Raw genomic sequence first — 25,438 nt, forward strand, 5'->3', positions numbered from 1 at the left:
CACAGGGGGGAGGGAAAGAGAGATGAAAGGAGAAAGATGCCAGACCATGAGGGAACAGAGGGAAGATAATGGATGCCAGACCAAAAGGGGGGGGGGATCTAGAGGAGAGATGGCAGGGGGAGACCGACAGTTTCTGGAAGGGGCAGACAGTGGATGGAACAGACAGATGCTGGATTGAAGAGACAGGGCAGACGCTGAAAGGAAAAGAGTGAAAAGAAGATAAAAGCAGAAACCAGAGACAACAAAAGGTAGAAAAAATCATTTTATTTCTATTTTGTCATTAGAATATATCAGATTTGAAATATATATCCTGCTAGAGACATAACTGGGGACTGCAAAGCCCAGGCAGTGCTTCTTTAGCTAGATGGAAGGGGTAGAGAAAGAGGACACATGATGGAAGGAGGGGATAAATAAAAAGAGGGCACATGATGGGGGGAAAATAATTGAGTTAGGGAAATACTGGAGGGGGTGAGGAAAAGAGGTGGTGAGCTGTAGGTAGACAGTAAAAAAGGAAATTGATGAGAGGGTAGTAAGAACGTAATCTAGACAGATGCAGTAAATAAATTGAAAAGGAAAATGAGGAAAAAAAGGGATTGCAGAGGAGAGGTGTGGGAGAGGGAAGTAGAGGAGAGATATGCCAGACCAATAGGGGTGTAAGGAGAGATGGAAGGGAGAGGCATACAGTTTCTGGAAGGGGCATAGAAGGAGAGAAGATGCCATATAGGGGCGGAGAGACGGCAGATAGTGGATGGAAGGTAGAGAGCAACAAGAAGATGAGGAAAGCAGAAACCAGAGAAGACAAAGGTAGAAAAAAATTTTATATTTATTTATTGCTTTAGGAGACATGTATCACTGTTTCTGTGGTGTTGCATTGTATGCAGAGTCCAGCTTCTAGCTGGTTCAATTTAACCTTTGTCTATGTATTTCTATTTTATCTCCCCTTTTACAAAACTGTGGAGCGTTTTTTAGCGCCAGCCGTGGTGGTAGCAGCTCTGATGCTCAGAATTCTATGAGTGTCAGAGCTGTTACCACCGTGGCTAAAATCCACACTACAGTTTTGTAAAAGGGGGAGGGGTTAGTTTGTGATGACATATTCAATACTAGGCAAAGGTGTTTTCTGTGTTCTGTGTGTTCGAAAGACATGGTTTTTTGTTAGGCTTGACTGCAGGCTTGATCTGTACTAGTCTGGCTTGTTTAGTTTTACAATGGGTGTATTGATGTTATATTGCTTACTGCAGTATGTAAAATGCTGCGTTTTTCTAGGTACTCATGTGTGACGTGTGGCTTGTTACTAAAAATCATGTTTTTCGTAATGATGGGAGGGGGGTCAAAAAATGATGAGCCCTGGGTGTCACATATGCTAGGTATGCCACTGCTCAGGAGTAATCTAAGGAGATACATTTTTACAGAAAGGGTGGTAGATGCGTGGAACAGTCTCCCGGAAGAGGTGGGGAAGACAGAGACTGTGTTTGAATTCAAAAGGGCCTGGAATAGGCACATGAGATAATGGTTACTGCGGATGGGCAGACTGGATGGGCCATTTGGCCTTTATCTGCCATCATGTTTCTATGTTACGTATGCAGGTGAAGTTGGACTCATTTAGAGCACTGGTCTTTGACCTAAGGGCCACCACGTGAGTGGACTGCTGAGTACGATGGGCCACTGGTCTGACCCAGCAGCGGCAGTTCCTATGTTCTTATTTCTATAGTGCTGCACATTAAACATTTAAGAGACAATTCCTGCTCAATAGTGCTTACAATCTAATAGCCAGCACTCTGTCCATATCGGGTCCTACTCAGCCAGAGCAGCCTAAAATGAACTGTACAAGCCTAGACCCGTTCTGAATTTGCAGCTTACCGAGTTCCTCATGTAAAGGGATCAGCTTCCTGCTGAGAGCTGCCAGCTCACCCTTGTCTGGAGAAATCAATTGACCGTTCTCAGGTCTGCCCCATATGCACTTCATTTCAACTTCATTCCCCTGAAATGAGCCTGGCTTCTTTATCAGTTTTCATTACGCCAGCCAGTTATAGCCTCTAGCTATTTGCCAAGTAAATCTGATTCCGATCTCTTTTACCCTCACTTTCTAGTACCCAGACTTGGTGATATCTGGAGTAAATCTGACCAGCTAGGGAAGATGGGATGGAAGGCAGGGATCCAGTTCCGATGAGTTTTCCAGTTTACATGGAGAAGTCTCCATCAGTATGCACTCTCAGCTGTAACCAAGATGCAGACTTCCCCGATTATGTCAAATGGCTTTCATATGGAGCTGAGGTTAAGCTTTATTTTTCTTGGCATGTCCCCACTGCAGCAGACACTTCCTCTTCACGTTGAAAGGACGAAGCTCTGCTTGATTTATACATTATTTCATTTCCTTCAGAAAATTGGAAGCAGGACTTTGAGGAATGGACGTCAGTATATATATATATATATATATATTTTTAAATATATAACATGAGGAGGTGGGTCCCGTAATGAAGCTCAATCTATAGGCAATGGGTGAAATCCAAAAGGCTTTTTCTCAGCTTTGAAGAGCGTATTTGCCATCCACCTGTCCCTCTCTTAGGTAGGCTGGCCAGAAGAGCCCTTTACGCTCATTAGGCCACATCTGTAATCACTTTTGGATGCTATGCTTTCTGGAATATAATTTAAGTGTCTAACTAATTTTGCAGAAAGAGTTGAGTTGGTCTGGGGGTTTCCTTTGGGGCTGACTTTGCATTCAGTTCTGCAATTAAACGCACACATGCCAGGGAGCGGGTGCCAAAGACGGCTTGAAAATTTCACATGCAGTGAAGTCAGGAAATTAAAAATTAACTCTGGAAAGGAGATCCTGTATTACTTGGCACTGCAATTTGAATAATGCGTCTATTAGGGATTAAAGTTCTTTCTTGTCCCCGCAGGGAGCTTGCATATTGAAATCTCTTTCAGGAGGTTGGTAAGCCATCTCTGGTTCAGGAAAATATCTGACTAGTTAATTAAAGACATGTTGTACAGAAGGTGGCTCTCTCCTCTTAGCTCAGATCCATATCCTATTATAACATTTGTTATATGTAAAGCCCCTTCTGTCTCTAGAACACTGTTCACATGCTTAAAATTGTGCTCTTTCAATGAACTTCAATCTAATACGGTGGCCATTTTACGATTTTGATCCAAACTACAGCCAAATCCAAGAAATACAACCAAAGGGTTGAAAAAGCTAGGTAGTTTGGTATAGATGTTATCTTTGTAAAGCTAATGAAAGCTTCAAGAGCAAAAAAGGTAAGATGTCATTTCTGCTGAACTTGTATTGGTTGCCTTTGATGCAATTTTTGAAATTAGAACCGGGGCAGGACTGCGCATAGTTGTACAGATGGCCAACCTGGATTGTACCACAGAAAGGTGGTACATCGAGAATATAATACAGTAATAATAATGAACACGCCTTGCTACCGCAGGAAGGGGACACAAACTTGGGACATAGGATGAAGGGAGGGGAGGGAAAGATGCTGAGGTGGGGGTAGAAATAGAAAGGGAGAATTGTTGGGTGTGAGTGAGAGTGAAAGAGAGATGATGCACAAGGGGAATGGAAGAAAGAGGAGAATTTTGGGGCACAGGGAGGGAGAAGAGTGAGGTACAGATGCATGGGGAAGAGAAAGATGAGAGGGAGAAATGTTATGGTGGTGGAGAAGGAACAGTGGGACAGATTGAAAGGGATGGAAGAGAGAGGAATGTTGTACATAGTGGTTGAGGGAATGAGAGAAAGAGAGATGTTGGACAGTGAGAGAGAGAGGAAAACATGTTGCACATGGGGGTGGAGGAGAGAGAAAGAAATGCTGTGCAGAAGGGGGCAGGGGCAAATGAGGGAGATTGATCCTGGACAGAAGAGAGGAATGGAAGAGAGAGGGAGAAATGCTGGACCATGCTAGGAGGAACCAACAGAAGAATTTGCAAAAGACGGGAAAGCAGAAAAAAGAGAAACTGGAACTAACTTGATGGAAAAATAAATCTCCAGACAACAAAGGTAAAAAAGGAATTTATTGACTGAAATATGTTAGCTTTGGGAAATGTATATAGCAGATGTCTTTGTATTGTGTTCAAAAAGAAAAGGAAATGCATTTCTGGTTTTATTTCTCCAGTGCTGACTCTTGCTGTGGCTGGTGGGGATTAGAGAATGACACAGGGGATCGTTTACCACAGTAAACCGTGGTCACTGCAGTAATGGGGACATTTGCAACTAGTTTACCGCAGGAATGAGGCCAAAACCTTTCACCGCCCCGCGGGAATGGGGACAATACCATTCACTGCCCCGTGAAAGTGGTGAAAAGTCTTGCTCCTGTGATAAAATAATTGCACCTGTGTCAGACTCGGCATCTCCTCCCCAGCTCCTCTTGGGCCTATTTTACCTTCAGGGGCCAGACATGCCACGATGAAGACAGAAGGAACCCAAAACCAAAGCCTGAGACCAATATGATTTGAAGAATAAAATTACCAGACAACAAAAGGTAGAAAAAAATTAATGTATTTTATATTTTGTGATTAGGATATTTCAGATTTGAAATCTGTATCCTGCTAGAGCTGGTATTAGACATAGCTGTGGACTGCAAAGCCCAGGCTGTGCTTCTTTAGCTTCCAGCTGGCTTAGGGCTCTCTCTCTGACCAGAGGGCATTGCCCTAGTTGCTCTTCCCTAACACTATTCCTGCCATGTGTGACTGAAGTATTCTCATAGCTTGATTTTTCTATGTAGCATTCTGTAGCAGTTTGGTTTGTTCAGTTTTCACAATAGTGGAGGGGATATTTGTGAAAGGGAGGGGAGACAGGGGTTTTGTTGATCCTTGCTCAGTATTATTTGTGTTTATAAAATGACAATTGTACAGAATAGTCTCTTTTTATACTTTAATAAAATAAGTTCAGTATAAAATCATAAGTATTTGAGGCTTATTTGGATGGGATCTGACAGTTTGCAGGGCGGGGGATGGAGACCGAGCATGGGGATGGGGACTGAGCTCACGAGGATGGGGCGGGGATGGAAACTGAGCTGGCAGGGGTGGGGATGAGCTCATGGGGACGGGGAAGGAACGGTGAAAAATTTTTTCCCCGTGTCATTCTCTAATGGGGTTCCCCAATAACTGCAAGCTGAGGACCTCCTCCAAAGACAACCAGAACTCCTCTCCCCCAAGCTGGGCAAAAGGCATCCTTGGCCACCTTCAGAGGTCCTCAGCTGACATAGCTCGGGAGTCTTCATCAGCTGGAGTATTTATATTTTATATTTACATTAGAGGCTTTGACAGAGACCCATTTACAAAGTATGTATTCTTCTCAATTAATATCTCCAAGTTAATAAAGTGTCTTTGCTTATTTGTAAATGGGTCTCTACCAGAGCCCTTAATTCAGTAGCATAATTAAATGAACTAACTATTTCTGAAGTTTATAGGGATGGGTGGGGACAGATTTGATTACTTGTGGGAACGGGCGGGGATGGGTTTCATTCCAGCGGGGACGGCCTTGATTTCTGTCCTTGCGCAACTCTCTAGTGTCAAGCTAACTTGCCTCTTGATTGATTGATTTGCCCGCACAGTCCTTTGATTACCCTTTTACTTTGGACATTGGACTTTTTATGCCGTTGGTTGCTGGATACAGCTTTTTAGAGTTATCCATGAGCTCTCTCAGCTGTCCATTCCTGCTGAAGATGACTCGCCCCCCCCCCCTCCCCTTATACCTTCTTGGGTTATTTTTCCAGTAATGGCCTTTCATTAGAAAGGATTTGGCTCTAATGTGAAAGATTCTTTTAGTTGGGTAGGGAAGAACCCTCTGTTCTGGTACATAATATAGATATTTGATGGGAAGCATTAGTTTCTGATGGTGAGTTGGCTTCTCAGACTTTTTCTATTTGTAGCACTTGGGACTGATTTAATTTACCCAATAATGGGTCATTTATTTTTTTTTTAATGTATTTATTTATAGTTTTACATTCAATTTCACAAGAGTAAATCTTGCACCATTAAACACATGGAGTAAAATCAATTCAAGGTATTAGAAATCAAACTTACATCAATCAAGCAATAATCCCTTTCTTAGACCACAATTTAGGGTGTCAGGTCAAAACCACGGAAGACAAAGGTGCACGCCGACAACTGAGTACAGTGCGGAGGTGCGCGCCAAAGAAAATAACTGTTTTTAGGGGCTCCGACAGGGGGATGTGGGGGGGCCACTTTACTTTATACAGATCGCGCTGCGTTGTGGGGACGTTGTGGGGAGTTTGGGGGGTTGTAACCCTAAAAACAGGGAAAAAGTTAAGTTTACAGTATAATGAGAGGGGTTACAACCCCCCAAACCACCCACAATGCCGCCGCGATCTGTATTAAGTAAAGTGGGGGGGCTCCCCAACAAACCCCCCCGTCGGAGCCCCTAAAAACTGTCATTTTCTTCGGCGCGCGCCTCCGTCTTGCACTCAGTTGTCGGCGCGCGCCTTTGTCTTCCGCGGTTTTGTCTATGAACCCAATTTAGAGTGAGTGGTCAGTTTATATGAGAGATGAAAAAGGGTATTTAATTAAGTTAAGAAAGACTTAATGTATCAAACAACTGCTTTACTTCAACACCCTTTCTAAAGTCATTTCTTGATGATCTTTTTAACATCTATAAATTCCTTCAGGTGGTCTGGAGAAAAGAAGGTCTACTTGACTCCTAGGGATCTAACCAGGCACTTGCAGGGGTACTCCAAAAGAAACCTAGCACCTAATTTGATTGTTTCTTGGCGCAAAGAAAGAAATTATTTCCTCCTTTCTTGACTAGTCTTAGCAACATCGGGATATATCCATATTTTCTGTTCCCCAAATAATTTTTGAGAATTTTTAAAATATAGTTTCAAGATCCTATTAACATCCTGCTCAAATACAAATGAAACCAAGAACGTTGCTCTATCAGTATCAGCTGTTATTCTTTGTTCAAGAAGAGCAGTCACATTAGCAAAATCTATCTCATTGTTCTTTTTCCTTTTTCTTTTTCTTCTTCTCTTCCGGGAATTTTTTAATAGGCAAATAATAAATCTTATTTATATGAATACTATTTGAAGAAATTCTTAAATTTTCAATGAAATACCATTTTAATAAATCCAGAAGTAACACTCCTGGAATTAATGGAAAATTTAGGAAATGAAGATTCAACCATCTATTAAGATTCTCAGATTGTTCCAGTTTCCTATGTATTGAAGAATTATCTTTAATTGACACTATCTTGAACTGTTGCAAATGGATTATTTCCTCCTGCATTTGCTTAGTTTGGCCTGAAAAATCCATTTTCATTAGTTCCACAGTTTTAGTTAGGGAGTCAAGTTTATCTGTTATTTTAGTTCTTCTGTAGATTTAGTCATTTTATTCTCCATACGCTGAAGGAGAAGCCAGATGTTAGTCAAGGAGGCCTCCGTGGGAGAGGACAAAGAATCCTCTCTCTTGCTTGCAGTCATCAGCTGTTCTGTCGTGGACGTTGTGCCCTCGCTAGGAGACCCCATGTCTCCACTTCCAGGATCGCGTATCTCCTGCCTCAGCGCCCCGGCAGTCGCTGGACACGGAGGATTAAGGGAACCTGGAGGAGATAACGATGTTTCCATGCCCAAAAGGATGAAAAACTCCCTCTCATCTCCGCCCACCGACGGGCTCTCCACTCCAGACTGCGCAGTTGTTGGAAGGGCCACAAAGAAGCAATCCATTGTCTGCTGGACCGGGGTGGACACCAGGGCCGGCGAGGAAATGGCCCTGATCACCCCCTTCCTCTTCGTATGGGGCATGAAGAAAAACCAGGTAGAAAATACATAGAGAGGAAAGCAGAGGCAGTTAGGTCTTTACTGCTTCTCAGTCGGCTCCTCACACCGCCGCCATCTTGCCACCCAATAATGGGTCATTTTTGAGTAGGAGGACCATTAATAAGAGTACACTGGGATTCTGCCTTGCCCAACCCTCAAGTATCTCTTCTTACACCCATATCACTAATAGCCTCTCTGGGACTCGCACCGTATATCTGTGCTGATGAAATCCAGATTCTTGTCTTCTTGGATACTATGAACTCTGCTTCTCTTGTAGAGATTGAAGGCAAGTTGATTCGGGTGGAGGTTTGGCTTAAAGCTAACAAACTGATGCTTAATGTGCAAAAAACATGCTTTCAAATATTCCATAAGGCCTGGTGATTTCTTGCACCACCTACTCTTGACCCTGCAGGCCAGTCATACCATTAAAGGCCGCTGAACTCTACCTTCTCCTTCAAGGCTAATGTGTTCTTTGTTATCAAAGTCTGCTTTTACAAATTATGACAAATTCAGTCTATTCGGCATTTATGTGTCTGTCCTAATTCATGCTCTTCTTATTACATGTCTAGACTACTGTAATGTTCTCTTTAGAGGCATTCATCAGAGAGATTAAATGATTGCAGTGATACCAAATATCTAGGAAGTATGACCACGTGACCCTTTTGCTATTAACTGAACATTGGCTCCCGGTGGACTACCTCACAATCTGGAACATCTCATCTCATACATTCCGGAAACTGATGTTCAAAGTAGTAGGGCTCATGCTATGGAATGCCCTTTCCATGTCACTACATATTCAGGTTTTTCTTTCTTCATTCAAAGTGCTATTAAACACGTTTATTTTGACTAGTCTTCAATACATGAAATAGTTGATGCTAAAGGTGGACTGCTGCTGATCCTGGAGCCTGTTGGACACTGGAGATGTGAAGAACTCTGGGGTTTGTTTGTTGTTTTTTTTAGTATATTGCCACAAAATATTTTTTGAATCCAGCAAAACTGTTTTTTTTCTTAAGTCCACTGTTGTCAAATCTAAAATTCCATAGATTTGAAGAAATTTGCTCGGCCTTGGTGTAATTTTGGTCTAGGCTCCTATATTAAGAGAACATAAGAATAGCCTTACTGGGTCAGACCAATGGTCCATCAAGCCCAGTAGCCTGTTCTCACGGTGGCCAATCCAGGTCACTAGTACCTGGCCAAAATCCAAGGTGTAGCAATATTCCATGCTATAGATCCAGGGCAAGAAGTGGCTTCCCCTGTGTGTTTCTCAATGACAGACTATGGACTTTTCCTCCAGGAACTTATCCAAACCTTTCTTAAAACCAGCTACGCTATCCGCTCTTACCACAACCTCTGACAATGCATTCCAAAGCTTAACTATTCTCTGAGTGAAAAAAAATTTCCTGCTATTGGTTTTAAAATATTTCCCTGTAACTTCATCGAGTGTCCCCTAGTCTTTGTCATTTTTGACAGAGGTATGAGCTGGCACAGTTTTCCCCAGATTCCTGCCTTTTCTATCGTCAGGCCTTGGTACTCGTATTTTGTTATTTTTTTTCAATTCATTGGCGTTAATTTTTGTGTCTCCTGGCATCACGGTGTTGGTGAAGGTCTTTGAACTGTAAATGTAATTCCTAGTTTTATTTTATTGACTTATGTACGCCGCTTAGAAATGTGATAAGCGGGTTGACAAGTTTTAATCAACTTGAAACTTATTATTTTTGATTACCTTGATTTATATTAGGTGTGTTATGTTAAAAATTTCAGCCCATTTGAATTCAATGACCCTTAAAATTGTGACGTTTCCATTCCTTTTTCTCTTTGGTGGCTATAACACCATTGGTTGACACGGAAGTCTTCCTTCTTGCACAAGCTCCAGGGGACCATTGCTTAGCTACCCTGTGCTGACATTGTATGTGGTCAGTTTGAGCGATCTTAACTCCAGCCTCTGAGTGAGTGGTCAACGGTTTCATCGTTTTCTTTTTATATCGGTTGAGAGATGTTGAATGTTCGCTTTCATGCAATTAGTTTGTTTCTGAGCTGCAAAAACCAGTCCTTCAGTCTCCTCTCTCTCCGTTTTATGGAACTAATCCATAGCCATTCCCAGTTCCTGGCATTATCCATGGAATTCTCAATTTCCCTAAGATATTGTCCATTTAAGGTCTTGCCTTTCCAGTCAGTCACACATGTTTCCAGCTGTTCATTTTTTTGTCTCTGGCGCCTTTCTCTGGAAACTTCAATTAACATTTTCTCTTGTTTTCCCTCAACAACAGTCTAACTTGGAGCAAACCTGGACTCTCTTTAGGTTGTTTAACTGCTCCATGTACTTGTAGTTTATATCTAAAGATAAATATTTGATCAGTTTTCCATTCTCAAATCATACTCTTCTGTTTCCTCAGCTTTGCCCTTCATTATACTAATCGCGTGCTTGCCCAATCCAAAGTCCATCAATTCGTTGAGGGTCTACAGATGCCATCTTTAACCTTAGAAGATTGAAAACTGTTAAATGCCTCTACTGTGTTCCACGGTGATTCAGCTTCAACTTTTGAGGTCCTATAAAGTTTCAGATCCTCCAAATGTAGCAGGTAGGAGAAGAGACGGCTGAGGGGAGATATGATTGAAGTCTACAAAATCCTGAATGGAGTAGAACGGGTACAAGTGGATCGATTTTTTACTCCGTCAAAAATTACAAAGACTAGGGGACACTCGAAGTTACAGGGAAATACTTTTAAAACCAATAGGAAGAAATATTTTTTCACTCAGAGAATAATTAAGCTCTGGAACTCATTCCCAGAGGTTATGGTAAAAGCAGATAGCGTAGCTGGTTTTAAGAAAGGTTTGGACAAATTCCTGGAGGAAAAGTCCATAGTCTGTTATTAAGACATGTTGCTACTCTTTGGGTTTTGGCCAGGTACTAGTGGCCTGGATTGGCCACCATGAGAACAGGCTACTGGGCTTGATGGACCATTGGTCTGACCCAGTAAGGCTATTATGTTCTTATGTTATGTTCCATTCTGTTTCAACCCTCCATAGCCTCATTTTGTTTTCTTGAGGCATAGCCTAGTGGTAGAGCTGCTGTCTCTTAAGAGGTTGTGAGATTACATTACATTACAGATTTCTATTCCGCCATTACCTTTCGGTTCAAAGCGGATTACAAAAAGCGTTATGGAAGAAGGGTTACAATGTTAGATCAGAGATCGTTTCCAAGAGAAGGATAAGAAGGATCAGGGGGAGGGGAGGGGATGGTAAGAAGGGGTATTCATGGTATTAAGCTTTATTAAGGGATTTCTTGAAGAGTATAATGTTTATTTCCTTTCTGAACATCTTGTAGTCTGGGGTTGTTATCAATAGGTTGGAGATTGGGTTATCTATTTTTGCTGCTTGAGTGGCCAGTAGGCCGTCGTATAATTTTTTCCGTTTTATTTCTTTGATTGGGTGGTAAGTGAAACATAGAAACATAGAAATAGACGGCAGATAAGGGCCCACGGCCCATCTAGTCTGCCCACCTTAATGTCCCTCCCCTACCTTTGCCCTGTGAAGAGATCCCATGTGCCGATCCCATTTGGCCTTAAAATCAGGCACGCTGCTGGCCTCAATCACCTGTAGTGGAAGACTATTCCAGCGATCAACCACTCTTTCAGTGAAAAAGAATTTCCTGGTGTCACCTCGTAGTTTCCCGCCCCTGATTTTCAACGGATGCCCTCTTGTTGTCGTGGGACCCTTGAAAAAGAAGATATCTTCCTCCGCCTCGATGCGGCCCGTAAGATACTTGAACGTCTCGATCATGTCCCCCCTTTCTCTGCGCTCCTCGAGCGAGTATAGCTGTAATTTGTCAAGCCGTTTTTCGTATGGTAGATCCGTTTTTCGTGAATGGGGTGTGTGTTTTTCTATGCCTGGTAGAGGTGGTTTGGATGAGGCGGTCGTTCAGGTAGATTGGGCTGTCTCCATTTATAGTTTTAAATAGTATACAGTAGAATTTAAATTGTATTCTTTCCTGGATTGGAAGCCAATGTGAGTTGATGAAGTTGATGAAGCCAATGTGAGTTGATGAAATCCCAGCGCTGTCCCTTGTGACCCTGGACAAGTCACTAAATCCTCCATTGCCCCAGGTACAAAATAAGTACCTGTATGTATGTAAACCACTTTGAGTGTGATTATGCAACTACAAAAAGGCAGTATACAAGTCCCAATCCCTCCCCCTCCCCCCCAAGTTAAGGGTTGTATCTAACTCAAGACTACTTTTACTTCAGGATGCAGGTAAAAGCCTCTTCTCTCAAATGGATTAGATCTTTTGGCAAATGGAATAATCTGGTATACACAAACTTAAATATAATAGCTCCTCTGACTAGATGTTCCATTCCTATGAAATCTCTTAATCCTTGGTTTAACGAAGAAATATGATGCTTAAAAAGAGAATGTAGATGACTGAAATGGACTTGGGAGAGAAACCTGAGACCCAGATCTACAGATTGTTTGGAACGAATCCTCATATGCTTCTGGGCTCAGGTGTTTTTAGCCCAATCCAGACGGAAGAGTAAGATCTTTCTCTGACTCAGTTTGTTATCAATTTAATTGCAGCTGAAACTTTGTCTTCTCAAAGTCTGAAGGTTATACAATTGGAAACTCGGTTTGCACCAAACCTGAAAGAATTTTAACATTTTCAAACACCTTTTTGCAATGGTCAGTATTCTAATTCTTGGAGTAACCCTTGTGAGGCACCTCAAGGATCACCATTTGCACCCACTTTGTTCAACATCTATGTTGCTTCCTTGGCCAATCTTTTACAAAGCTTAAATGTAATTTTTCATATTTATGCCGATGACATCACAATACTGATACCAGTTATTTCTTTTACTACTGAAATAAAAAACTAGATCACTTTTATCCTAAATCGGATTAAACTCTGAAGAAACCAGATTTTTCCTGGCTAGTCCTAACCATAAAATTACAGATAAAACTCTTTATTTAAGAGGACAAGATTATCCAATAGTCTCTTCTCTTAAAATTTTAGGAGATGTACTTGATCGCCATTGGAATTGGGGGAACATACCGATATGCTTGTAAAGAAATGTTTCTTTGCATTATAGAAGTTGCGTTCCATCAAAAAATACTTTGACCCTACTTCTTTCAGATTACTAATTCAAGCATTCATTTTATTTATTCTTGACTACTGCAATATAGACTATTTGGGAGCTTATAAAACCGTCTTTGGAAGATTAAGGCTAATCCAAAATACAGCGGTCCGTTTAATTTTCAGATTAAAAAAACAGGAACATGTCAGCCCTTCCTACCGTCAGCTGCACTGGTTGCCAATGGAAACATGAGTACTTTTCAAATTTGCTTGTATTTGCTATAAGATGCGCTCTATCTCCTCTCTCATTTTGAATGGTACCATTCAACTAGGGCTACTCGGCGTACTGGTTTATTTACTTTTCCTAATCCCAAAAATTGTCGTTTTAAAAAAGTATTTCGATCGATCTTTGGCTTTCAAGCAGGTAAAGTTCAAGTATGGTTAGACGGTCTGATTCAACAATCTGCATCTTTAGAAAATTGATTAAGGCCTATTCAAAAAATGTCTTACTTGATTGATGATTTGTCATAGTTTCATATTGTATTTTTCATTATTGAAATCTGGTACTGCCTTTTTTGTGTGCTTTGTATCATCACTGGAATGTCTTTTTATTTTGTGAACTGCCTAGAACTTTTGGGGTGTTGGTGGTATAAAAAATTAAGTTGTTATTATTTTAGCATTCTGATTTTCTGTCTAGTCCTGTTCACCGATTTTGGGAAGAGTTTTCCATTTGCACAACTATGTTGAAATGTTTTTCTCAATCTTATTATGCCTTGGATGTTTACATTTCATATCTGTGGAATTCTGCTCCTTTTTCCATATCACTTGTACTGACATTTATCTGAATTCTGTTCTATGATTGTTTTGCCTTGTTTTTCAATGTGTAGATTTTTGATTCTGTATCATGTTAGTCTTATTACCATATACCGTAGGTTTCAATTTGCCTTAATTCCAAGTTTACCTCATTGATTGTATTTAGGGTTATGTTTGATTATTTTATTATTCGTACATTGCCTTGGGCGAATTGGTTAATGGATTTCAATAATTTATTATTAATAGTAACAATAATATTTATTCTATTAGGGCTCCTTTTATAAAGCTGCGATAGCGTTTTTAGTGCACGAATTTTAGCACGCACTAAACCCAGGCTACGTGGCTAGAACTAATGCCAGCTCAATGCAATCGCAGCTTTGTAATTTTGTGGTTAACCATTATATGTTGTTAATAAGATTATATTGTGTATCTGTGAAAAATGAATGGAAAAAATAGTGTTACAATTAGTACTATTATGGGGGCGGGGTCTGGGGTGGAGATTGGGTAGAGATGGGCGGGGTCTGGCCCATGATTTAGCCCAGTATTCTTCAACCGCCGGTCCACAGACCGATGCCGGTCCACAGAATAATTCTTTTATTTCTGCCGGTCCATAGGTGTAAAAAGGTTGAAAAACACTGGCCTAGACTATGGCGGTATAGAAAAATAAAGTTATTATTATTATTATAAATTAATTTTGATTCTGATTTTGAATTAATTGTAATTTGTATTTTTCTGAGAAACCATTTGACGATTATTGTAATTTGCTTTATGTCCAGCTTTTTTCTTATTGTAAACCGCCTCGAACTGAAGGTTTGGCGGTACATAAAAATAAATTATTATTATTACTTAGGGCTCCTTTTACGAAGCCGCATTAGCACACGTGACTTTTAATCACGAGCTAACCCCCGCGCTGGCCGAAAAACTACCGCCTGCTCAAGAGGAGGCGATAGCGGCTAGTACGGCCGGCGGTCTAGCACACGTAAAGCCGCTAATGCGGCTTTGTAAAAGGAGCCCTTAGTCCTGAATGCTTGGATCTTGGAAACGTATCTTCAATACCCAATTACTCTGCTATATTTCTCTTGGCTGATTTTATTCTAAAAGTTGTAATACTTTCTATTGGATACAGTGTAGATGTTTTATTTGTTGGGGAGAACCACAGAGATTTCAGTGTTTAGTTCACATATACAGGGTGTCCAGGAAATAACGAGACCCCCCCAACCTTTTTTCAAATAACCCCCCAAAACTTCCTACTGCAGCAGAAGCTTCTACCTGAAATCTGAGACGTTTCGGAGTCCTTAATGAACGAAACCCCACAATTCCTTGAGCTAACCTGTCCAAGATTTTGTGAATGTGTCAAGGTTGAAGGACAGGGCTTGCATGCTACCTTTTGTGGCAATGGAAGATGAAGTAACTTGCCCAGGGTCACAAGGAACAGCGCTGGGATTCGATCTCATGATCTCAAGGTGCTGAGGCAGCAGATCTTATCACTTTTTTTTTTAATTTCTATACCGGTTTTTTCCGAGACAGTTTACAAAAAGTTACATACATAAAATATTTAAACAAACGTAGGAACAAAACCAAACAGATTCAATCCTTACATAAGGTCAATTATTCATAGAAATGCATCTACAAATAAGAACATAAGAAATGCCGCTGCTGGGTCAGACTAGTGGTCCATCGTGCCCAGCAGTCCACTCACGTGGTGGCCCTCTGGTCAAAGAACAGTGCCCTAACTGAGCCTAGCCTTACCTGCGTATGTTCTGGTTCAGCAGGAACTTGTCCAACTTTGTCTTGAATCCCTGGAGGGTGTTTTCCCCTATAACAGCCTCCGGAAGAGCGTTCCAGATTTCTACTACTCTCTGGGTGAAGAAGAACTTCCTTACGTTTGTACAGAATCTATCCCCTTTTAACTTTAGAAAGTGCCCTCTCTCGTTCTCTCTATCTTGGAGAGGGTGAACAACCTGTATTTATCTACTAAGTCTATTCCCTTCATCTACTCGCTCAGCAAATTCGACCACGTCACCCCCGCCTATGTAGACTCTCACTGGCTTCCGATAAAAGCAAGAACTCAATTCAAACTCTACTGCTTACTTTTCAAAGTAACCCATGGTATGGCCCCCAATTACCTGAACAACCGTCTTTGCCGCTACCGACTACCCAGATCAAGAAGAACTCAGAACCTTTTCACCTTCCCCCCTCATAATGGTACCCGACATAAGAAACTTTACGACAGCCTTCTGGCAACTCAGGTAGCGAAAATTGACCCCACCATCACCAAACTGATGATCAAAACAACAGACATCAAAGTGTTTCGGAAAGAAATCAAAACATTTCTTTTCAAAAAACACGTCCTTACTTAATATTCCCCTCCCCAATCGCACATGCACTCTCACCAGCAAATAACATACTAGTCATTCCCTTGAACCTTATTTACGAAAAATATCCAAACTCCTAAATAAGCATCTCCCTTAGGTATCCACTTAACTGATTCCTTCAAAGTTAGGTACCTTTCTTCAGTTGCCTATATTGTTTTCCCCACCGAACCTGTAACTACTTGATCCCTGTCATAAGAACATAAGAAATGCCTCCGCTGGGTCAGACCTGAGGTCCATCGCGCCTAGCAGTCCGCTCACGCGGCGGCCCAACAGGTCCAGGACCTGTGCAGTAAATTTCTATCTATACCCCTCTATCCCCTTTTCCAGCAGGAATTTGTCTAATCCTTTCTTAAACCCCAGTACCGTACTCTGCCCTATAACGTCCTCTGGAATTGTATTCCAGGTGTCCACCACACGTTGTGTAAAGAAGAACTTCCTAGCATTAGTTTTGAATCTGTCCCCTTTCAACTTTTCCGAATGCCCTCTTGTTTTTTTATTTTCTGAAAGTTTGATGAATCTGTCCCTCTCTACTCTCTCTATGCCCTTCATGATCTTGTAAGTCTCTATCATATCCCCTCTTAATCTTCTCTTTTCCAGGGAAAAGAGTCCCAGTTTTTCCAATCTCTCAGCGTATGAAAGGCTTTCCATCCCCTTAATCAGTCGTGTCGCTCTCCTCTGAACTCTCTCGAGTAATGCCATATCCTTCTTAAGGTACGGTGACCAGTACTGGACGCAGTACTCAAGATGTGGACGCACCATTGCCCGATACAGCGGCAGGATAACTTCTTTCGTTCTGGTTGTAATACCTTTCTTGATTATACCTAGCATTCTATTCGCTCTCTTAGCGGCAGCTGCGCACTGTGCTGTCGGCTTCATTGTCATGTCCACCATCACCCCCTGTCGAGTTATTCTATCGATAAATCCAGATATCTTATACTTGTATTTCTATACCACAACATATAATTTACTTAAATCGTTGTAATGTAATTCTCTCAGTAATGTCCTGATCTCTTTTAACTGTAATCCGTTTAGAACCGCAAGGCACAGGCGGAATAGAAATCACTAATGTAATGTAATTATGAATGTTTCGATCATGTCCCTTCTCAGTCTCCTCTTTTCAAGGGAGAAGAGGCCCAGTTTCTCTAATCTCTCGCTGTACGACAACTCCTCCAACCCCTCAACCATTTTAGTCGCTCTTCTCTGGAAATGAAAATGTTGTGTTTTTAACATTTCCCTGAATGAGTTCCTGTCTCTACATTTTCGAATTTGACCCACAAGGGCTATTCCACAGGTTAACTCCTGCACATATAAAAGTCATAGCATTCGTTTCCACATATTGAAGATTAGCCTTTGTTTTCAGCAATGCTGAATTTTCGTAGCGCAATGATCTTGATGGTTCATAACCAGACATCAAACCCCGGTCTGTGTGGTGTAGTGCTACAGCCTTGGCATCCTGAGGTTGTGGGTTCAAATCCTGCACTGCTCCTTATGACCCTGGGCAAGTCACTTAATCCCCATGGCCCCAGGTACATTAGTTAGAGTAGGAGCCCGCCGGGACAGTTAGGGAAAAATGAGAACCTGAATAATTTGTAATCCGCTTAGAATTGTAGGATATGCGGAAAAATTTATTTTTTTTTAAAAAGTATCCTAAATATAGCTAAAGTACTTAATACTTAGCAAAGATTGTGAAAATCTTGGTTCTGGGATTTGATGTCTCGTCTTGCTGGAGATGTCGTTTGGTCGACGTGTAGCTACGCCACACTGTTGCCAGAATGAAGGAATCTGCACGAAGGGATGCCTGTTTTGTAGGTCTGGGGAAGGTTTAATGTGTCACTTAGACAAGGCAGAAAAAGTAGGACTATGAGTACACTTCGAAGCATTCTAAACACGTCCTGTGTTCCTACACATGTCTGTACAAGTCTGTCATATTTCTCTGTTGGGTGTTATGTAAGCTGCATGCCACGGCCCCTGAGGAAAACAAATCGTCTAATGCACCCAGAGATCGGCACATGTGGGTTTCCAAGTGTATTAGTTATTCACAGAGCACCCATGGATGGAGATTGTCTAAGCGTGGGATGAACACAGAGGATCTAGAATCAGAAAAGAATAGCAAATAGTGAAGAACTAAGGCCAGTACTGGGCAGACTCGCAGGGTCTGTGTCTGTATATGGCCGTTTGGTTGAGGAAGGGCTGGGGAGGGTGTAGATGGGCTGGAGTGAGCTTTGACGTAGAGCTTTAGATTCTTGCCCAGAAATAGCGAAGAAGAAGAAGAAAAAAAAACTAACTAATTGTTAGATCGAATCAGGTTGGGCAGACTAGATGGACCATTCGGGTCTTTATCTACCGTCATCTACCATTTGAAGCTATAGGTCCCATACTGTGGGCATTGGTATACAAAGCTTTCCCCTTTGTCTCATTTCAATAACGGTATTTGATGTCCATTTACCTCCCATAACTCCCAGAGCCTTCTGTCTTTCCTCGCGCCTTCCTCCTGCTTTCTGCTCCGTCTAGCTGGAGGTTTTGCCATTTCCTGAAGCTTCTTGCGGATGGGATGGAGCTCATCTGGTTCCGCTTCCTCTCTGCCTTTCCTCATTGGCGTGTTTATTCTCTAACCATTCTGGGTTTCTCTTGCTTATAATCTCACTGTTTCTCATTATATTGAGGTGGTTGTCATTTTCTGATCCTATTGCTCACTTTCAAGAGCTTTTTTGTCTGCCTAAACATTCAGGTCGTTCTTCCTCCGAGACTGCATTATTTGTTTTAACCACTTGCTTTCTGACCTGGCCTTCCAGCGGTCTTCACTCTTTCTCCTAATCTCTCTCTTTCTTTCTGTCGTAAATCCCTATGTTGATGTTCACCTTGTCTCATCTAGGCTTACTTTACCTGTGTCTGGATTTTCCCAGTAAACTTTCAATTCTGCCAAACTGTGTTATATTATCCTTATCACACTTTACGTTTCAGGTTATCAGACGATCTAAATTCACCTGCCAAACTCTAGTACTGAAAACAAATTTCTTTTCTGTTGGCAGATAACAGCCATTTGCCGAGAAGCTGCACTTCAGGCTCTTCAAGAAGATATTGAAGCCAAATGCATTTTGAGAAGACACTTTAAGCACGCTTTATCCGTTGTGACACCAAGGATCCCAGAGTCACTAAACCAGTTTTATGCAGCTTATCAGCAGAGCAGTGGAGTTCATACACTTTGAAAAGTGTGTGTTCAGGCAGAGACCTGTGTACAGTGTATGTGGCACGTACGGAAGATGAAGATCAAAGAAACTCTTCCTCTAGAGTCAACACAGCTCCACAAAGCTACGCTGACTTCCCACTCTAGAAATGAGGTGGGAGCTGAAATCTAGATCCTAGGTACTGGTCAATTTGGAGTCCTGAGCAAGTCACATTCTCCAGCTGACCCAGGCCAATCATTCCACGTCCCCTTTAGGGCAGGGATCTCAAAGTCGCTCCTTGAGGGCCGCAATCCAGTCGGGTTTTCAGGATTTCCCCAGTGAATATGCATTGAAAGCAGTGCATGCACATAGATCTCATGCATATTCATTGAGGAAATCCTGAAAACCCGACTGGATTGCGGTCCTCAAGGAGGGACTCTGAGACCCCTGCTTTAGGGCCTAGCAGACAGTGAAAGTGTCAAATGCAGACGGCACATTTCTAAGACTTTAATCTGAAGAGCATGCTAGGATCTAGTTTTAATGCAACAAATAATTATTTCTGAAGGTGACTACTAGAAGAATTCATGGCTACAGTAAAGGGCAGGGGTAGGCAATTCCGGAGCCAGGTCAGGTTTTCAGGATATCCACAATAAATATGCATGAGATAGATTTGCATCTCAAGGAGGCAGTGCATGCAAGTCCATCTCATACATATTCCTAGTGGAGATCCTGAAAGCTGACCTGGCTCCAGCTCTCGAGGACCGGAATTGCCTACCCCTGGTATAGGGAAACAGGATTTCTGTCTATTGTTAAGAGAGACACTGTTTTATTGTGAGGACCACCTAACCATCTCACTAGAAAGCCATTTTCTCAATGACACTGCCGCTCAGGCTCGAAAGAAGTAGTTGATTTATGGAAGTCTAGATCAGGGGTCTCAAAGTCCCTCCTTGAGGGCCGCAATCCAGTCGGGTTTTCAGGATTTCCCCAATGAATCTGCATGAGATCTATGTGCATGCACTGCTTTCAATGCCTATTCATTGGGGAAATCCTGAAAACCCAACTGGATTGCGGCCCTCAAGGAGGGACTTTGAGATTCCTAGTCTAGATAGTCCCAACATGCCAAGGATGCCTGGAAGCTTCCTGGGCATTCATAGCAATGGTGGCAAAATTCACAATTCCCATCCCACTTGATCGATTTTGGAGTTCAAAGGATCTATGTAGACTGCAGGGACTTAGCGAAAAAGGAGCCCTTTTTAAAACAAGGGTTTCCTGCACCAGCAACTCTTTCCACTAATGAGAAAGGGGGAAATGTGTTTATTTGGCTTTTCTTTTTTTGAATAAAGGAAATACATTTTTATGTCTGGTGTTCTTTATGGACTGTTTTAATCCGTGAAAGTCCTGAGTGAAGATGGTACTAAAGTTCAAGTTAGGCTAAGACTAGTTGTAGGCAAAGGCTCAGACTTAGAAAAGTGTTGCATCTGACTTAATTCATGGGATGCCCTTCACACCTCCAAAACGAGAGCCAAACTTTTCTATACCACTTAATGGCTTCTTATGGTCAGATTTCAGCAAGGCAGGCAAATGACCTTGGGCTCTTGTGACCCCAAAATGTCCACCAGGCCTTTCATGGTACGCTTTTTCTGGCGTATGCCCAGCTTTAGTTGAAGAGTAGCCTAATTGTTAGAGCAGTAGCCTTAGAGCCAAGAAAGCTGGGGTTCAAATCCTGCTCCTTGTGACCTTGAACAAGTCACTTCACCTTATGTTGCCTCAAGTACAAACTTAGGCCATGTCATTAGTAAATCAAGCCCTCGGGGGACAGGATTAAAATACCCGTTCTACTTGAATGTAACTTGCCTTGAGCTACTAGTGGAAAGGACTGAGCTACATAACAGAAATACTTTCAAGGGCATTCTTTGAGGATCCCAGTTCAATAGAGCTGTCAGGTTGTTGCCACACCTCTACAGTAAAAAAGAAAGAGGTGGAAATATTACATTACATTACGGATTTCTATTCCGCTTGTACCTTGCGGTTCTAAGCGGATTATATTGGAAGATAACTGGGCATTTCCAGGAAGTTACATTACATTGGAAGGTAGTTGCTTTCAAGTTACATAGTGAGGTTTCAGGTTATTTTGTGACATAGAGAAGAAGATTCCAGCATGATGGGATTCATGTTAGGTTAGATTAACCGAATATGTTTTTTGAATAGTAGTGTTTTCATTTCTTTTCGGAATGCTTTAAAGTCTGTTGTTGTAGTCAATAGGTTGGATATGGAGGGGTCAAGTTTCGCTGCTTTAGTAGCTAGGAGGCTGTCGTAGGGAGACAGAGGAACCGATGCTCCAGACCTTAGTGGCTGGGACCAGTGAAACCCAATCCCGTTGACATACTGTATAGCAGAGGTATCTAGTGGGTCACAAAACAAAAGAAACTGTGGAGAAGATGTTCTAGACGCAGTCAGTAAATAGTTGCAATAACTATCCACGTGTCTGAAATGAAAAGGACCCAACACGGTCCGTGTTTCGACAAACGCATCTTCCTCAGGGGTCCTACCAATACAAATGTTTGTATGAGCGTAGAGAACAACTGAAAACGGTGTGAGGAGATGAAATAGGTGAATATGAGAAAAAGGGTTAAATAATTGTAATTTGATCGTGTGTATGGAGTAGAAAGGAATAAAATGAACAGTGCTAAGTGAGTAATATAAACTATTGATTGAGGTGATGAGTGAAACAACCGTGCAGTCAGAAGAAAAAGATGACAAGGCATATAATACATGCCTTCCTTTTGAAAAATTTGGCTTCAATGTATTTAGAAACTGTCCCTTTTGTCCCAGGTACATCAGTGTGAACTTGTCCAATATTTTAAACATTTGATAAGATATTTCTTTTAATTTGACTCTTTTTATTTCTTTTTAATTTCATTTTATTAGACACCGTTTAGAGACTTGTTTGGTAGACGGTATATCAAAAATAAAGAAACTTGAAACTTGAATAGAATCAACATAAACCCTTAGAAATTAATGTCATATTTTAAAAAATTTTAATATAAAGAGATCTTTAATTAAAAATGAAACAGATAAATTAAGTAAAACATAAAAATATACCATAAAAACTACTAAGTACAACTTATGTGGGACTATGAAGTAGAGAATGACACAGGGACCATTTACTGTGGGAAACCGTGACCACTGCAGTAAATCCGCAGTAATGGGGACATTTGCAACTGGTTTACTGCAGGAATGTGGCCAAGACATTTCACCGCCCCGTGGGAGTGGTGAAAAGTCTTACTCCTGTGGTAAAAAAAATTGCGCCCGTGTCAGACTTGGCATCTCCTCCCCAGCTCCTCTTGCGCCCATTTTACCTTCAGCAGCCAGTCGTGCTTCGATGAAGACAGAAGGAACCCAAAACCAAAGCCTGAGACCAATGTGATTTGAAGAATAAAATTACCAGACAACAAAAGGTAGAAAAAAATTAATTTATCTTATATTTTGTGATTAGAATATTTCAGATTTGAAATATGTATCCTGATGGAGCTGGTGTTCGACATAACTGGGAACTGCAAAGCCCAGGCTGTGCTTCTTTAGCTTCCAGCTGGCTTAGGGCTCTCTCTCTCTGATCAGGGGGCAGTTGCCCTAGTTGCTCTCCAGTAACACTATTCCTGCCATGTGTGACTGAAATATTCTGTTAGCTTGATATTTCTATGTAGCATTCTGTAGTAATTTGGTTTGTTCAGTTTTCATAATAGTGGAGGGGATATTTGTGAAAGGGAGGGGAGACAGTTTTGTTGATCCTTGCTGGTATTATTTGTGTTTATAAAATGACATTTGTACAGAATATTGTCTCTTTTTATACTTTAATAAAATAAGTTCAGTATAAAATCATAACCATTCAAGGCTTGTGCGGATGGGATCTAACAGTTTGCAGGGCGGGGACAAGGACTGATTGTGCGGATGGGGCAGGGACAGGAACTGAGCTCGCAGGGACAGGGCATGGACGGGGACAAGCTCACAGGGACGGGGCGGGAACGGTGATAAATTTTTTCCCCGTGCCATTCTCTACTATGAAATAAAAACTAACTTTAGCCATCCATGAAAAAAAGGCTAAAATAAGAGCTAAAACATATGAAACAAGTAATAAAAATCAAGTAATACATTTATTTATTTATTTATTCAATTTTCTCTACTTTTCTCCCAGGACTCAAGCATTTGTCCCTATCTGTCCTGGCGGGCTCACAATCTATCTAATGTACCTGGGGCAATGGGGGGATTAAGTGACTTGTCCAGGGTCACAAGGAGCAGCGTGGGGTTTAAACCCACAACCTCAGGGTGCTGAGGCTGGAGCTTTAACCACTGCACCGTTCTAGAAATCAAAATGTATTAGAAGTGAGCCAAGTATAGGACAATCAAGCCATTGTGACATCACTGATGAGGTTAGCTCTTATTGGTGGAATGAGGCATTATGACATCACAATACCAGCTCTGCTTATCAGAGGCTGAAACTTTTCACACTATTTATTTATTCAGTTTTCTATACTGTTCTCCTCAAAGGAGCTCAGAAAGGTTTACATTAATTTATTCAGGTACTCAAGCATTTTTCCCTGTCTGTCCCGGTGGGCTCACAATCTATCTAATGTACCTGGGGCAATGGGGGGATTAAGTGACTTGTCCAAGGTCACAAGGAGCAGCGTGGGTTTGAACCTACAACCTCAGGGTGCTGAGGCTGGAGCTTTAACCACTGCACCGTTCTAGAAATCGAAATGTATTAGAAGTGAGCCAAGTATAGGACAATCAAGCCATTGTGACATCACTGATGAGGTTAGCTCTTATTGGTGGAATGAGGCATTATGACATCACAATATCAACTCTGCTTATCAGAGGCTGAGACTTTTCACACTATTTATTTATTCAGTTTTCTATACTGTTCTCTTAGGGGAGCTCAGAACAGTTTACATGAATTTCTTCAGGTACTCAAGCATTTTTCCCTGTCTGTCCCGGTGGGCTCACAATCTATCTAATGTACCTGGGACAAGGGAGGATTAAGTGACTTGTCTAGGGTCACAAGTAGTCTAGGGTCACAAGTAGCTCTAACCCCTGCACCACACTCTCCCCCTTAAAGAAGGTAAACAACCATGTGAAACTTGTTGAGGCTATCAAGGGGGCCATGCCTGAAAAGATTGCTAAACCAAAATTGCGACATATGAATGGAGTGATCATAGTGCGATCTGGTGCAATTAGTTGGTGACATAAAGTAAAGTATAATATGTACTAAAATATAACTTGTTAAAGGCATGCCAGAGGGGAAAACTCGAGGATAAAAAACAAGTGATCCAAATAGGGCCAGACATGCGAAAACTTAGGACAGACACAATGTGCCAAACCCGAAAATATGTGAGGATTAAGATGTCACAATTGAACTAAGGCACTTGGCCCATCTGGCTGACAGGAAAAATAGCTCAGTATGGCAGCCAGAAATGAAAACATTATTGGAGGAGTGTGCGTAAGCGTCCATGGTTGGTAAATGAAAATAAAACATCTAAGAGAGATATTTTTATAGCATCTCATAGGAATAGCAGAAAGTCACTCGCTCTTTTCATCTTTCCGTCCGTGAAAGGATGCAAATGTAAGAAATATCTTGACCGTACGCTGGCATATCATGATAGAGATTTTCAACATTTACTTCTTACATCTTCTTCTTATAAACAATTCAGAAAACAATTAAAAACTTTCCTTTTCTCCAAATTTCTGACCTTACATTCTCTATTGTATCTTTTTGATAAGCTTTTGTAAATCGCATAAAACTTACGGTTATGTGGTCTAGACATCCGGTGTTATATTATGAGATAACTTTAAAAAGCAACTAGATTAAACATGCTATGATAAAACCAAAAATCAAAAGCATGGAGGCCAAACAAACCGTAAAATATGAAAAATCCGATTTACCGATGCCTAGGAGTATCCTGCGAATGGCTGCACTACCGCTAAAACAGCGAGAGAGGACGCGGCGGGAAAACCAGACATTATGAATGCTGGGAAATGTGGTCATAGCGGCGCTGGCAAATAACAGCTAGCAAGAAAGCTCAAAAAACTAATAGAAAATAAAAATAAGAAATAAAGAAACTGCCAACCTTTTAAAACTGATGCTGTATATGAATGCACTTCCAAAATCAAATGATGTCGCCGCTAAAATATGACATCATAAAGCTTCAATGGCCATGAAAAATAAACTCAATAAATGGAAATTTGAAGACGTAT

General features: G+C 41.4%; 1 protein-coding gene across 2 annotated transcripts in view; it reads left to right on the forward strand.

Moving 5' to 3' along the window:
• SPATA5 (spermatogenesis associated 5) overlaps window positions 1-20,546 on the forward strand; it is a 460,802-nt gene extending 440,256 nt beyond the window's left edge. For both annotated transcript variants that reach the window (XM_033938624.1, XM_033938615.1), the window contains exon 16: window positions 19,055-20,546. In XM_033938624.1, the coding sequence (XP_033794515.1) occupies window positions 19,055-19,231 (177 nt within the window). In that variant the 3' untranslated portion in view covers window positions 19,232-20,546. The remainder of the gene's footprint in view (window positions 1-19,054) is intronic.
• The last annotated feature ends 4,892 nt before the right edge of the window (window positions 20,547-25,438 follow it).

Source organism: Geotrypetes seraphini, chromosome 1, assembly GCF_902459505.1.
Source record: "Geotrypetes seraphini chromosome 1, aGeoSer1.1, whole genome shotgun sequence".
NCBI classification, from domain to species: domain Eukaryota; kingdom Metazoa; phylum Chordata; class Amphibia; order Gymnophiona; family Dermophiidae; genus Geotrypetes; species Geotrypetes seraphini.